The 14,460-nt window shown below is 45.7% G+C and overlaps 1 protein-coding gene across 4 annotated transcripts; it reads left to right on the top strand.

The window, feature by feature from the left end:
- Window positions 1-1,030: 1,030 nt before the first annotated feature.
- Window positions 1,031-12,492, top strand: NACA (nascent polypeptide associated complex subunit alpha). 4 transcript variants are annotated; one of them, XM_068559996.1, is made up of 9 exons: window positions 1,031-1,140; window positions 2,016-2,087; window positions 4,812-9,020; window positions 10,213-10,298; window positions 10,812-10,889; window positions 11,176-11,322; window positions 11,715-11,843; window positions 12,056-12,178; window positions 12,371-12,492. In XM_068559996.1, the coding sequence occupies exons 2-9, from the start codon at window positions 2,018-2,020 to the stop codon at window positions 12,383-12,385; spliced, it is 4,857 nt and encodes a 1,618-aa protein (XP_068416097.1). In that variant the 5' UTR covers window positions 1,031-1,140; window positions 2,016-2,017; the 3' UTR covers window positions 12,386-12,492. The 4 variants fall into 4 exon arrangements, with proteins under 4 accessions (XP_068416097.1, XP_068416094.1, XP_068416096.1 ...); XM_068559995.1 differs by lacking the exon at window positions 4,812-9,020 and having other exon boundaries at window positions 1,036-1,140; XM_068559993.1 differs by lacking the exons at window positions 4,812-9,020; window positions 12,371-12,492 and having other exon boundaries at window positions 1,035-1,140; window positions 12,056-12,220.
- Window positions 12,493-14,460: the final 1,968 nt, after the last annotated feature.

Below are 14,460 nucleotides of genomic sequence, written 5' to 3'. Positions count from 1 at the left end.
TTCCTAACAATTCTATGAAGCAGCTACTATTATCCCCATTTCATAGATAAGGAAACTGAGGCATATATGTGTTAATTGCCTAAGGCCGCCATTAGGTAACCTAGCTGAGATTCAAAGGAGTCTGGCTTCAAAATCCATGTTCTTATTCACTCCATAATATTGCCACTCCTATCTAAATAGAATTTCAGAATTTTTCATTCCTGGTAAACTCCACTATCTCATTTAATCCTAATTCACTAATCCTAATCCTCACTTCACTATGGTAAAATATCAGAAATTTTAAAGTAGCTTTCAGAGCATTGCTTATCTTAAAAGGCAGCCACCATTGTCTTAAAGCCACTAGCTCAAATAGTGTTAGCTGGTTTAGGTAATGTATGTGTTGAGTCCTTTTGGAGAGAGGATATGGGAGTCAGGATCCCTAGCCCTTTCATTAACAAAAGACTGTTACATTCTACTTTTCAAAAATCCTACTATATAAAGCGTGGGATCCTGGGCCTCTAGAACGGATGAGTTTCAGGATATAATGTCCAAAACAGAGGCAAAAAGAATTGTATATGTGCCTATGTTCTTTTTTCTGAAAAGGGAAATTTACACCTTTATAATAATCTGTCTAAATTATGTATTCCAAAAATAAAATAATTGATTAACCTAGGTCACAGCTGTCTTCCAATGGTGTGAATACAATCTCTATGGCATTCAGCATTACTTAACACGTCATATTTTCCTGAATTATTTGAGAAAAGGAAGTCAGAAAGTAGCAGTAATACTGCTGTGGCTACTTTGCCGACGGGGGAGCAGAGTTTGCTTCTCCTACAATTGCCCTTCGCGTATCAAAAATGCCTCGACTTGGGGGACAGCAAGGGGTCGGCTATCTTAGGACTGCATGGCTCAGAGAAGAGAGTTCCTGCCAGGCCAGCGAGTCCTATTCTAAATTCATACCCTTATTTAGACCTCGTCACCACCCCAGACTGGAAACACCCGAACCGCTCACTGGTTAAAGGAAGTGACTGCCGGCAGCTCCTGACCCGGAATCGGATCCTGGTCCCGCCCCCTCCGCCAGGCTTCGTTCTGCAACAGGCGTGGGTCACGCTGTCGCTCGCTCTCTTTCTGCCGCCATCTTGGTTCCGCGTTCCCCGCGCAGTAAGTGCTGTCTTCGTCACGACTTTTTATCCGTAGCCATCCGCCTTTCTTGCGGGCTGAGCCGCCCCGAGGACTGGGAACTAAGGAGAATTGGAGGTTTTATGGGGCCACCGGGTTCCTACTCAGCCCTGGGCAGTGTGGCCTTGGTGCCTCCTGACAAAATGGGGTCTGCTGTTGGTGTCCTGGCAAAAGCAGGGCAGAGAGGCCGTAGGCCGCGAGTCCAGGGCTGGGGAGATGGGAGCCGTTGCGGCGTCGGGGATGGAAGTGGGTTGCGTCTGGTGTTGGGAACCGCTTCACGAGAACCTAGAGGAGATTAAGGGGTCACAGCCTTGGAACAGCCCCCCGCACGCGCGCGCGCGCGCGCACACACACACACACACACCCTTTTTATTGTGACAAGCGAGTGTTGGGACCTAGGACATCCTGTTTCCCCTCCTGGGTCCCGAAAGTCGGCAAACGGGAGTCCTTGAGGTTCTAGCCCAGGAAGCGGGGCGGGGGGCGAGGCGGGACGACGGTTCAAGGTAGCGTGTGAAGTCTCCCATCCCGTGCTCAGGAGCCAGACCGCGAGCCTCTCGCTCGGGTGGAGAACGCAGTGGTAATTGCTTCTGTGTAGGATTTGGAGTGTGGAATAAAATGAATCCCTGAGCACTGGGAAATCCGCTCTCTGCAGAGTGAAGAGGAGCGGTAAAAGGTGGTGGTTCTCCTGATCAAAAATGTGAGGGTTACGTCGTGTTTTTCACCTATTCCAGCTGCTTTGGGGAGGGTTGTCCCACGCTTATGGTTTTCTAACAGCCCTCCGCAGTTGGAAGCTTGACTCTGGGTTGGGCAGCAGAACGGATCCGAGTCATTTCAGGCCTCCTTTTTATTCCCTTCAGAAATGCCCGGTGAAGCCACAGAAACCGTCCCTGCTACAGAGCAGGAGTTGCCACAGCCCCAGGCTGAGACAGGTAGGTTCCCCTAGACCCCTTGCCCTTGATTAAGATTGTAAGATTGACCCTAAAACCACTTGGTGGGTTAAGTGACAAATAGAATATACTTGTGTTTTTCAGTGTTGACTCTCATTAAGGAAGATGGGGTTGTAGCTTTACCAGGGAATAGAGTCCATAATAGTAGCTTTCCTGAAAGGACTTGCTCAGAGAGTGGAATAAAAACCGTATATTTAAGATTCGGGAACATTAAAAGCTCCCTGGCTTGCTTTGTAGGTTATGACAGCTGCCTCAAAGGTAGCTCTGTTGTGGAACCCTCCCCTCGCATAGGAAAACTGAGCAGGAAAGGGACTCTTGATTCTTACCTGTTGGAACTAGGTGACACACTGGCAGGTCCAGGAGACCTGAGCTTTTGTGAAGTTCCAGCCAGCAGGTTGCATCAAGGTTTTAGATGGCAGTGCTTGGCATTGTGCCATCATCACATGCCTGGATAAGATGTTTGCTGACCGTAAATGTGTCCTACTGGGCCCCAGGGCCCTCCTAGATTGGTTAACTTGTTTTATGGATTGGTGCTGAGATGTTTCTAGCGTGCTGGAACAGTGCCTGCATCAACAGCTTATCTGGAACCCAGAATTGAAATAGAACCTTCCTTTGACTGCTCTTCGGCTTTGGAATTAATGTAGAACATAGTGTAAGGCAGGTTTTTTTGTTTGTTTTTTTTTTTTTTTGTAAGGCAGGTTTTGAATTCTGATTAAAATACATTTCTATAAAACTTGAGAAGGGGGAGGGAAAAAAACTTTTTTATGATAGTCTTCTTGCTGATTAGTTGTGCAGAACTAAATGAAGGGAATTTTCAGGCTGTGACCTCCATTCTCACCTTTTTTTTCCCCCCTTTATGGTAAATTCATTATTGTTTTTTTTAAACTCCACCTGTGACTTAACGGCAATTTTTATCTCCTTCGGGAATTAAAATAGAGTTGTTTATAGTTGAAAGCATTAAGGTTCTCCCTCCCCACCTGTCTGATTTTAGCAGCTGAAGGGATTAATACAGCTGCTAGCAAAGAAAAAGGAGGGGGCCTCTGAGCTGGGAAGTAAGCTATATGAAATCCTTGAACTGCAAGGGACTTAAGGTAAAGATAAAGGACTGGTCTCTAAAAGATTCTGTAGTTTCAGTGCTAACAAAACTTTAGAGAATCTCAGCTTGATTTTACAAACGTGGAGACTGAAATTCAGATGAATTTAGAATAATCTGGATCAAGCTTCAAAACTAATGCTATTTGCTTCTGAAGCAATCCTTAGTGCTGTTAAACTTATTCCTGAATATTTTGAGATTGCACAGTAGGTTAGATGATAATATTAAGTAAGCGTCAGTGATGAACACTTGGAGTTTTTTTAATACATAACTATAATTAAATAATCAGAATGAATGAGGAAAATGACTTGGGATTGGTTATGGTGTCTAAAGCAAGTAATTTGGGCCTTAATCCCGTCTTGAGGTCCAGTGAGAGGAAAACATTCTAAGTTTCAAATTCTGATTAATATGTTTGAGAACATTTGCACTGTAATCACAAGACTTTGACCTACCAACTCTTGAGGAAAAACTGGTTGAGCCACCTGTCTTTTCTGTAGTGGGATACTTTTGGTTGAGTAAATTTGGATGCTATAAGCGCTTTTTTTTTTTTTTTTTTTTTTTTTAATAATACTCCCTTCTAGGTGTTGAGCATTTGTTGGTCTAATCCTGTGTTACCTCCTGATTAGTAAGCATGGTATTTTTTCATCATTTAGAAGATCTTTTGCTTAGCTTTACTCTAGTGCACATAGTGCCTATTTTGGCAGAATGGCATACTCATCCGGTTTAAGGGGGTGGGGATCCAATGTATTTTCTCCACTCCAGTTTCCTACTTTCAAAATAGAACCACAGTCTGGTTTATCAAGTTGGGTTACAGTTTCATAATACAGTTCCTATCCTTGTGACTAAGCTGTCTCTCGTGGTCTAATTCATCTTAGATTGTTTGGAGACCTAACATTACTTAGAGACTGTAGAGTCCACCCATTTGTGGTTGGTTTTTTGTTTGACTTGGGTAAGTAAAATGAGGTATAGGGAGGCTAAGTGAAGTAGTAGTTAATACATAGTATTAAGAGTCAGATTTTTCCTGACTTAGTGGAAGTCTGAGCATTAAAAGTTCTGTTTTTTATCATTCAGCTCTGATTCCCCATCATTATTGCCACTGACTATCTTCCTTGTTCCAGTTTTCAGTATTTGTTTCAGTTAGTTCATACTCCTTGGGTAGACAGGGTAGAACTGTTCTAGTGGTGTTTCTATGGCCTGTGAGAAAGACTTAGGGTTTGTTTGAGGAGGGAAGGGAAGAGCACAACTGGGAAAGGGTAGAAAGCATGCTGTTCCCAACTTACTCCTGGGCCTGTGCTCCCCATTTAGAGACTAATAGGCTGCTCTTAGACTGTTCTTCACCCTAAAATATTTCACTTACTTTAGTAGAACTTGGGAAATGTGGGAGATGAGGAGAGGGATGTATTCTTACTTGACCACTGAAGAATGTTTGGGGAAGATTGCTGTTGCTTGTCACCTTTGTCTAATCCTGTGTGGTGGCTTTCATTCTCAGATTTAAAATTTCGATGTTTTCTGTGAGGCATGTTGTACCAAGTTGGGCTGTATAACTCACCTTTGTTTTTTTCCTTCCCTTTCCTCCTTTATCCCCTTTTTTTTTTTTTGCTTTTCTCCTCCAGCTTTGCTTCCTGTGTCTTCAGCCTTGAGTGTCACTGCTGCTTTAGGGCAGCCTAAACCTATCCCTACCCCTACCCCACCTTGTTCCCTGGCCTCCCAACAATGCCCTCTGGAAACCCCTAACCAGCCGTCCTCATTCCTTTCTCCCTCTACTATTGCCTCAACCCCTTTTGAAGCTCCTTTTCCTGAGTCATCCACTGGGACAGCCCTGCCTTTGGGAGCTGCCCCTCCCCCCGCTGGCACCCCAGCTTTCCTACCAAACCTAATAGGGCCTCCCATCTCCCTAGCTGCCTTAGCTCTGGCCTCTCCCATAATAACTCCAACTCTGAAAGGTGTTCATTCCTCTTCAGCTCCCTTGGCTCTGGTGGCCTTGGCTCCCCACTCAGTTCAGAAGAGCTCTGGCTATCCACCTAACCCTCTTAGTTCACCTCCTTCAGTTGCTGTGATTGAGTCAGGGTCAGTGACATCTCTGTCAGCTCCAGTTGCTTCCTCAGAACCAAAGCCCTCTCCTCTTCAAGCTCCCTCTCAAGTAGTCCCTAATCCAAAAGGTACCCCCAGCTCTCCAGGTATAGTCAGTGCTGTTACTTCCCATCTTGTAACTCCTTTGGCCTCTCTTCAGTCTGGACTAGCCTCATGTCCTCAGATGCCACCTGCCACTCCCCTAGCCATCCCTTCCCCTCAGGTCAAAGGCATCCCTATTTCCTCAGCTCTGACTTCTCCACAAAACCCTGCAAGCCTCAGCCTAAAGGGACCCCTTAGTCCACCTGCTGCTTTATCTCTTTCAACTCAGTCTATTCCTGTGGCTCCTCATGCCCCCCCAGTTTTCCTCACTTCTCTTGGTTCTCCTGTTCAACCTTCAAGTTCTAATATTCTGTCAGATCCCATAGAGGATACTGTTTCTGTAGATCATTCTTCCACGGGTACCTCTTACCCTTCTCAGAGATCTCTAATTCCTCCCCTTCTTTCCAAAATTGCGGTGGTTCCTACTGCTGTGGCTGCTTTTCCAGTGGGGGCTCCAACTTCCCCTCTGGCTCTGTCTGCTGACAAAGGCCTCTCTACTATCACTGACATAGCCTCCTCCAATGTAGCTACCTCTTCTCTGTTATCTCCTACAGCCTCTCTCATTCTCAAAGACTCTCCTAGTGCTGCTCATCAGCCTTTGGTGGCCCAGATTCTCGGTTCTTCTCCAGGGAGGCCAGGCTTGAAAGAAGCTCCTGTTTCTTCTGTTGGAACCACCCCACTTGGGATGGCGAACTCCTCTACAGTTTCTGCAGCACCTGTTACCTTTGAGGTAGCTGCTTGTGTCTCTCTCCCAGTTTCATCAGGTCCCATGAGCAGTAAGGACTCAGTTTCCCAAATTGCCTTGGTTATGGCGCCTGTGGCTCCCAAAGAGCTTCCTACTCCTCAGGTAACCACCACTTTGGGAATACCAGTCTCTCAACCTCTGCCAGCCCCCGAGGACCCCAAAAGTCTCCCTGTTTCACCAGCCCTGGCAGCCCCTAAAAATCTCCCTTCTCTCCAAAGTACATCATCTTCTCTGGAGATAGCTCTTTCTCCTGAAGCCACCTTAGCAAAGAAAAGCTTCCTAGAGCCTCTCCCTGTAGTTAAGCTAGCCAGTACTACTACCTCTTCTCTGGGGGTCAACTCCCCAACCTCTATAATCAAGACAGATTCTTATGCAAGCCCAGATCCAACTAGTGTGCTTCTCAAAAGTTCTCTCACTACCCCAACTGTAACTACATTTCCTTTGGAAAGCACTGCCATTGATGGGATGGCTCCTACAACTGCCAAAGGTACCTCCCCTCCTACACCTGTAGCCAGTCCTTTTCTAGAAGGAGCTGTCTCTTTAGATTCTAAAAGCCACCCTGCCAAGAAGAGTACTTCCACTCTTACTACTCTACCTTTGGTCCCTCCAACCTCTGAAAGTTGCCCTGTGGCTCCAGCTGGGACTTTATCTCCCCAGAATGTTTCTGCTTCTCCAGCTACTGTGGCACAGGTCCCTGAAATTCCCAAGTCTGAGTCTTTTCCCCCTCTTCCTCCAGCTGGTACTCCTCAAGGTGCAAAGAAAGTTCATGATATTTCTCAAACTTCAGCATTGGCACCTGTGGCTTCCTCTCCTGAAGGGTACCCAGCTGAGGACTCTGGGGCTTCTGTTACTGCATCTTCCAAAGGAACTTACCTAACTGACTCCCCATCTCCTTTAGGGACTAGTGTGTCTCCTCAAAGCAAAAGAACTCCAACCAAGACGGGTTCAGCTACTACTACCTTAAGTCTTGCTCCTTCTGTTTCTAAAAGTGTACCTGCTATCCCTGATACTCCTGCTGGAAATCTGTCATTCACTATTTCTCCAGTTGAAGCTTCCTCTCTTCCAGAGGCCAATCTTTCTTTTCATGTCCATAAAGGATCACTAGCCAAGAAGCATTCCCCTACTCCCCCATCCCCCAAAGAGGCTCCCATTCCCCTACCTATGTCTCCTGCTTCCCCCAAAGCGGGGCCAGCAACCCCATCCCCTAAAGAAACCCTAACTCCTCCAGCTGTGACTCCTTCCTCCCCCAAAGGAGCCCCAGCAACTCCATCTCCCAGAGAGTCCCCAGCTACCCCATCTCCCAAAGAGGCCCCCACTCCCTCAGTTGTGGCTCCTCCTTCCCCCAAAGGAGACCCAGCAACTCCATCTCCCAAAGAGCCCCTCACTCCGTCAGCTGCGGCTCCTCCCTCTCCCAAAGGGGGCCCAGCAACCACATCTCCCAAAAGAGCCCCAGCTACCCCACCTCCAAAGGGGGGCTCCACTCCCCCAGCTGTGGCTCCTCCTTCCCCCAAAGGAGACCCAGCAACTCCATCTCCCGAAGAGGCTCCTGTTCCCTCAGCTCTGACTCCTTCCTCCCTCAAAGGGACTCCAGCCCCCATAAGAGCTCCAGCTATCCCACCTCCCAAAGGGGATTCCACTCCCCCAGCTGTGGCTCCTCCCTCCCCCAAAGAGGCCCCAGCAAATCCACTCAAAGGAGCCTCCACTCCCTCAGCTGTGGCTCCTCCCTCCCCCAAAGGGGGCCCAGCAACTCCATCTCCCAAAAGAGCCCCAGCTACTTCACCTCTCAAAGGAGACCCTACTCCCCCATCTGTGGCTCTTCCCTCCCCCAAAAGAGCCTCAGCAACTCTGGTCCCCAAAGAGTCTCCAGCAACCCCAGACCCCAAAGAGGTCCCCACTTCCCCAGCCATGGCTCCTTCCTCCCCCAAAGGGGGCCCAGCAAGTCCATCTCCCAGAAGAGCCCCAGCTGCCCCATCTCTCAGAGGAGACCCTACTCCGCCATCTGTGACTCCTCCCTCCCCAAAAAGAGCCTCAGCAACTCCAGCCCTCAAAGAGGTCCCTACTCCCTCAGCTGTAACTCCTCCCTCCCCCCAAAAGTCTCTAGCCCCCAAAGGGGGGCCAGCAACCTCATCCTCCAAAGGGGCTCCCACTCCCCCAGCTGTGATTCCTCCCTCCCCCAAAGAGGCCTGTACTTCCCCAGTTTCAGTCACATGTCCCTTGGGCTCCACTGCACCTCAGGCATCTAAAGGACCCCCAATAAAGAAAGGCCCCACGGCTCTCAAAGCAGTGCTTGATGCTCCAGCTCTAGAAAGTGCACCACTCGTCACAGCTCCCACCCAGAAGAAGAGTTCTATTTCACCTCCTGTGTGCCCAGATCCCTCAACTCAGAATGGTACTAAAGGATCCCTTCCTACAGTGGCTCCAGCTCCTCTACTGACAGTCTGCACTCAGAAAGGTTCTCCAAAGGCTCCAAAAGCCCTCCCTATTTCTCTTTTAAAGGGCAAAGACTCTTTCCATTCCCCAAAGGGCCCCTTGGCTCCTCCTGAGTCTGAGACGTCTACCCCTTCAGTAGCAGCTGCCCCAGAGAAGGTCCTTCCTAAAGCTGGATCTGCATCTGTCTCTCCAGCACCTACCCCATCAGTCTCTCTGCCTCTTGCTCCCTCCCCAGTTCCCCCTTTGCTCCCTAAACAGCAATCTCTGCCGTCCTCACCTGGGCTGGTGCTGGAATCACCCCGTAAGCCCTCAGCCCCTGCTGATGAGGATGAGCTGCCGCCTCTGATTCCCCCGGAACCAATCTCGGGGGGAGTGCCTTTCCAGCCGGTCCTCGTCAACATGCCCACCCCCAAACCTGCTGGGATCCCTGCCCCAACCCCCTCTGCCAAGCAGCCTGTTCTGAAGAATAATAAGGGTATTTGCCTTGGCTTGCTGTGTGCATGGTGTGTTGCCCACAACCCTCCGGGGGCTACCCACTGATACTAACCGTAGGATGCGCCGCTTTCTCCAGTATATCTGCTTGTGTTTGGACATAAAACGATAAGTTTAAATGCAAAAGCTCTAGGAATGTGAAACAATCTTGGTTTTCACCTCAGATAGTCTGTTGTATACCATCCTGTGTAATGTGGTTCAGACTAACTCTGGATCTGCCATCTTTTTTACCTAACTGATCTGACATTGAAAACCAAGACCTTCTAGACCTTTAATTTGCTCTAATCTCTACTACATCACTAACTTTGTCCCTGGGCCTGGGATTTGCTAAAATATTGGGAAATCTAGAACTACTTGAATTTCTTTTCACATCTTAGACTTAGTAATAACCAGTGCCCAGGGACTCCCTTTTCTTAAAAGACCTATTTTTCCTAGCCTGGGAATGGTGCAGGTGTATGCTTTTTCCCTTAGTAGTCTATTAATGCTTGGCTTTTGAATTGAGGGAGACTTAAATATGTGAATTATTTTTGGAAGAAATGGAAGAGGTCACAGGACAGTATCTAGTAGAGGTGGCTACAGAACTGTAGATCAGCATTTTTGAGAATCTTCAAGCTGTGTTGATTAGATCAAACTGCTAGGGTGAGTGGTTTGAAAATAAGGCTAAATGTGTGTACACAACTGCTTTTGGCCTCCTCCAGCCCAGTTTAAAAGATGAGGGGAAATCGTCCCCCACCCCACCCCCAGTCTGCCTCCACAATGTGATCTTACTTTTTTTTCACTTAAGTATATCTGGAGGCACAGTGTTTACCAGAACCTTTCTAAGACGGTTGGGCTCTTAGGTAGAATATGGCGTTACATAAGTCATTGGTGTTTACCTGTGCCAAGAAGTGAAGACCTTGAGGGAAAGGAAGCAGTTATATAAACTGCTCGGCTGTATCTAGTAATTACCGCTCATTTCTGGGGCTGGGTCTTTAATAGATGTGTACACACTAGTTTGTGACTGAGTTGGGGGCTGTCATATCAGTACGAGCTGGCTTCATACAGGTCAGTTGGTTTACATTTAATTTTGCGAGGTCTAGCATAAGCCAGTGACCTCTAGTCTGGGGAGGCCATGGTGAGGTGCCTCTTCCTGGTAATCTTTACTATAAAATAGTAAAAGTAACTTGTCTTCTTAGGGTCTGGAACAGAATCTGATAGTGATGAATCAGTACCAGAGCTTGAGGAACAGGATTCTACACAGGCAACCACACAACAAGCCCAGGTAGGTACTCTCTTTTTTTTAAAATAAATTTATTTATTTATTTATTTATTTATTTTTGGCTGTATTGGGTCTTCATTGCTGCACGTGGGCTTTCTCTAGTTGCGGCGAGCGAGGGTTACTCTTTGTTGCGGTGCGTGGACTCCTCATTGCGGTGGCTTCTCTTATGGAGCGCGGGCTCTAGGCGCACGGGCTTCGGTAGTTGTGGCACGTGGGCTCAGTAGTTGTGGCTCACGGGCTTAGTTGCTCCGTGGCATGTGGGATCTTGCCGGACCAGGGCTCAAACCTGTGTCCCCTGCATTGGCAGGCGGATTCTTAACCGCTGCGCCAGGTGGGTATTCTCTTAACTTACTAGTGTAAGTACTTGGGTCAAGGAAGCATTGGAGAACCAGTGTTGATCAGAGAAGTTGACTTATGTATTTGGAGCTGTGAACCTTCGTAAAGGGAAAACCGCATGGGGATTGTGGTATCCAGCTCTTACATTCCAGTTTACTCATAGCTGTTTGATCTTCTTAGCTGGCAGCGGCAGCTGAAATCGATGAAGAACCAGTCAGTAAAGCAAAACAGAGCCGGAGTGAAAAGAAGGCACGGAAGGTAAGAGTTTAAGTTATAAAGAAGGATTAAAGGTGCTGATGAAGCACCTTTCGAGAGGGGAAACTGTAGTGGAACTCTTGGTAGTGGTAGAATCACGTTTAGTTAAACTAACAGAAGTTACTATGGCAGAAAGCCCAGGAGGCCTGGAAATCAATTCTGTATTGCTATATAAATTTTTCTTAGCCCACAGAAAGTCTTTGCTTCGAATGTAGTTTTATTATGTTCCTTACTTCCTGAAGCTGCTTCTAAAGAAGTTGAAAGCCTGATGTTCTTTTTTATTCTTTAGGCTATGTCCAAACTGGGTCTTCGACAGGTTACAGGGGTTACTAGAGTCACTATCCGGAAATCTAAGAATATCCTTTTTGTCATCACAAAACCAGATGTATACAAGAGCCCAGCTTCAGATACCTACATAGTTTTTGGGGAAGCCAAGGTAAGGAAAGTTTTCTTGGGAGTTGCTCTAGACCAGGGTTTCTCAACCTCAGCGCTATTGACATTTTGGGTCAAATAATTCTTTGTTGTGGAAGGCTGTCTGTTTAGCAACATCACTTGCAGTTGTGATGACCAACAAAATCTCCAGACTTTTGACAGATGTCCACTGGGGAACAAAATCACCCCCACAGTGGAGAACCACTGCTTTAGACCTAAGTTATTTCTTTGTCTACAGTAATACATAATCCAAGTGAGGCCACGTGATTTAAAGCTACGTAGTAAGTTAATGTGAAGTGGGTTTAAGAGCGGGAGTTTGGAAAAGATATAAATGATTTCTTTGATTTGCTGCGGATCGATCTACTCACATGAATCTCTGTATTTTCTGCCCTATAGATCGAGGATTTATCTCAGCAAGCACAGTTAGCAGCTGCTGAGAAATTCAAAGTTCAAGGTGAAGCTGTCTCAAACATTCAAGAAAACACACAGACTCCAACTGTACAAGAGGAGAGTGAAGAGGAAGAGGTATATAAGGAAATCTTTTGTGCTTTTAATCCTCACAAGATAATATTATGTTTGTATTGATGGGTGGATTCTATATTATTTTAGGCTCTTGAACTCCATTGAGTTAAGTAGCTTTTGAGTTATATTAAGAACTAGATTCAGGAGATGCCTGACAGAACTACTGAAGTTGTTCTTGCCTTTAGTTTATTAAGTGTTTTTTCTCTCTCTTTTAGGTTGATGAAACAGGTGTGGAAGTTAAGGACATAGAATTGGTCATGTCACAAGCAAATGTGTCGAGAGCAAAGGCAGTCCGAGCCCTGAAGAACAACAGTAATGATATTGTAAATGCTATTATGGTAAGTGTCCAAGCCTTTATTCCTTGACTCCCTCTGCCCTAACCAATCGTGGGTGACTTTATTTTCTGTGCTTAATATCAGCCAATTAGGAAGCCTCTTTCCAAAGCCTATTCTGAGTTGCCTCAGGTTTTAGTGACCTGAATTCTCTCAATTTGCCTGTAAGGACCTCTGATGATCTGTTTTCTCTTACAGGAATTAACAATGTAACCATCTTGAAAAGAGGACCTTTTTTTGGTGTTTCAAAAGAGTAACTTCAGCTGGGTTTGAAATTTGTACTGTTTCTATCATTAATAAAGTTATGGCTTCTTGTTGGATGAACTCGGTGGGTGCTTGATCTCTTCCCCCAAAAAAACATGAAAACTCTAGAAATGAAAAGGTTTAGTACTGCAGGTTCCCCTCTTAAAAACTCAGCCTTTTCACCTCTTGTGAGAAGATACTGTTCAGGCTATCTATCAGGAACTTCTTGTTCTCAGAGACAACTGTAAGTTTCTCATTTCTTTCCCAGATGTTAACTAGTAGCAAATCCTGATTCTTCTTCTTCTTTTTTTTTTTTTTTAATAAATTTATTTATTTTTTATTATTTATTTTTGGCTGCATTGGGTCTTCGTTGCAGTGCGCGGGCTTCTCATTGCGGTGGCTTCTCGTTGCAGAGCATGGAGGCACGCGGGCTTAGTTGCTCCACGGCATGTGGGATCTTCCCGGACCAGGGCTCAAACCTGTGTCCCCTGCGTTGGCAGGCAGATTCTTAACCACTGCGCCACCAGGGAAGTCCCTGATTCTTCTTTATTTAATAATTATCCCCTTCTCTGACCTACGATCTTTCTGAATACATATTGGGCCTCGTCTGGCCTCTGTGGCAAGCATTTCATGTTGGTTACATCTTGTCACGTAAGAGCTTGGTACAGAGTTGGAGAGAATGCATAATGGATGGGGGTGAAATGACAGTACTTTGAAGCAAATGAAAAGGTACCTCATGAAGGAGAGATTTTGACTATTGATATACAGTACAAGCGCTCTGCTCTTAGACATACACTGTACAGGCATATATTAATCTACAAAGTAAATTATGAGTAGGGTAGCCATAGTTACGCTAGGATTATAAGTGAAAACCAGAACTGTACCAGGCAAACTGGTACATACAGTTAGCCAGTTTGTGATAAATATAGATAGCTCTATAGAAGTCCTAAGAAGAATAAAATTTCTGCATTTAGGTTGTTAGGAAATGGTTTGGGGGAAAGTGGAGGGCTTAAAATTTGGAAATAGGAAGACTACAAGTAAATGTAGAGTCAAGAATCCTAAAATGAATAAGTGTTAAGACACTTAGAACGAATATTGGAATAAGAATAAATTAGACTAACATTGCTGAAGGCTTTTGGAACTAAAGTTTAGATCTTTTTATTATTATTATCTCAGTCTCTTTGAGAAAGTAGGCATTATTTTAGCAGTTGTGATTAAAAGCTGAGGACCAAAGAGGTTAAATGACTTCTACAAAGACCAGAGCCCTTTTGCTGTGGTAGGCTACCCTGGAGAAGCACAGATGGGTATCTGGGGGAGGAGGATGATCTGCTTCCATTTCACTGGAGTAGAACAAATTAGATCATTAAATGAACAAAGTCTCAGGAGGCTAAAGTCTGCCAAGTCTGAGTCAGCCTAGTAATTCTCATTTCAGGAAGAAATTAGGGATATTAACTCATTTCCTCACCCTTCCCTCTACAGAGTTAACAAACTGCCAATTCTTGGTTACATTTGTAGAGAAGTATCTTGTTGAAGGCTATTACTGCCACTGGTAACTGTAATGCTCTTTATTCCCACCTCAAACACCTTGCTATTGCTACCCCTTCTACCATGTATTACTGGCAAACCTCAGAGATGTGGGTTCGGTTGCAGACCACCACAATACAGTGAGTCATGAAATTTTTTTGGTTTTCCAGTGCATATAAAAGTTATGTATACACTACATTGTAGTCTATTAGCGTGCGATACCATTATGTCTAAAAAACAGTGTACAACAAGTCCCCTACATATGAACAAGTTCCGTTCTGAGAGCACATTCATAAGTCCAGTTTGTTCGTAAGTCCAATAATTAGCCTAGGTACCCAACTAACAATCGGCTATGTAGTACTGTACTGTAACAGGTTTATAATATTTTTCACACATAAAAAGCAAACATTTTTAATCTTGCAGTACCTTGAAAAGTACAGTAGGTACAGTACAATAGCTGGCATACAAGGGCTGGCATCGAGTGAACAAGAAGAGTTACTGGAGGACGGAGAGGAGGTGGG

Source organism: Eschrichtius robustus, chromosome 13 (genome assembly GCF_028021215.1).
Source record: "Eschrichtius robustus isolate mEscRob2 chromosome 13, mEscRob2.pri, whole genome shotgun sequence".
NCBI classification, from domain to species: Eukaryota; Metazoa; Chordata; class Mammalia; order Artiodactyla; family Eschrichtiidae; genus Eschrichtius; species Eschrichtius robustus.
The sequence above is the reverse complement of the archived record's forward strand: the minus strand, read 5'-3'. Positions and strand labels throughout refer to the sequence as shown.

What these genes read in the sequence shown, in the direction of transcription:
- NACA (XM_068559996.1), top strand. Translation starts at nt 2,018, where the DNA reads ATGCCCGGTGAAGCCACAGAAACCGTCCCTGCTACAGAGCAGGAGTTG. An exon ending in TGTTCTGAAGAATAATAAGG is followed by an intron (nt 9,021 to 10,212) that starts GTATTTGCCTTG and finishes TTGTCTTCTTAG; the next exon opens with GGTCTGGAACAGAATCTGAT. An exon ending in GTGAAAAGAAGGCACGGAAG is followed by an intron (nt 10,890 to 11,175) that starts GTAAGAGTTTAA and finishes TTTATTCTTTAG; the next exon opens with GCTATGTCCAAACTGGGTCT.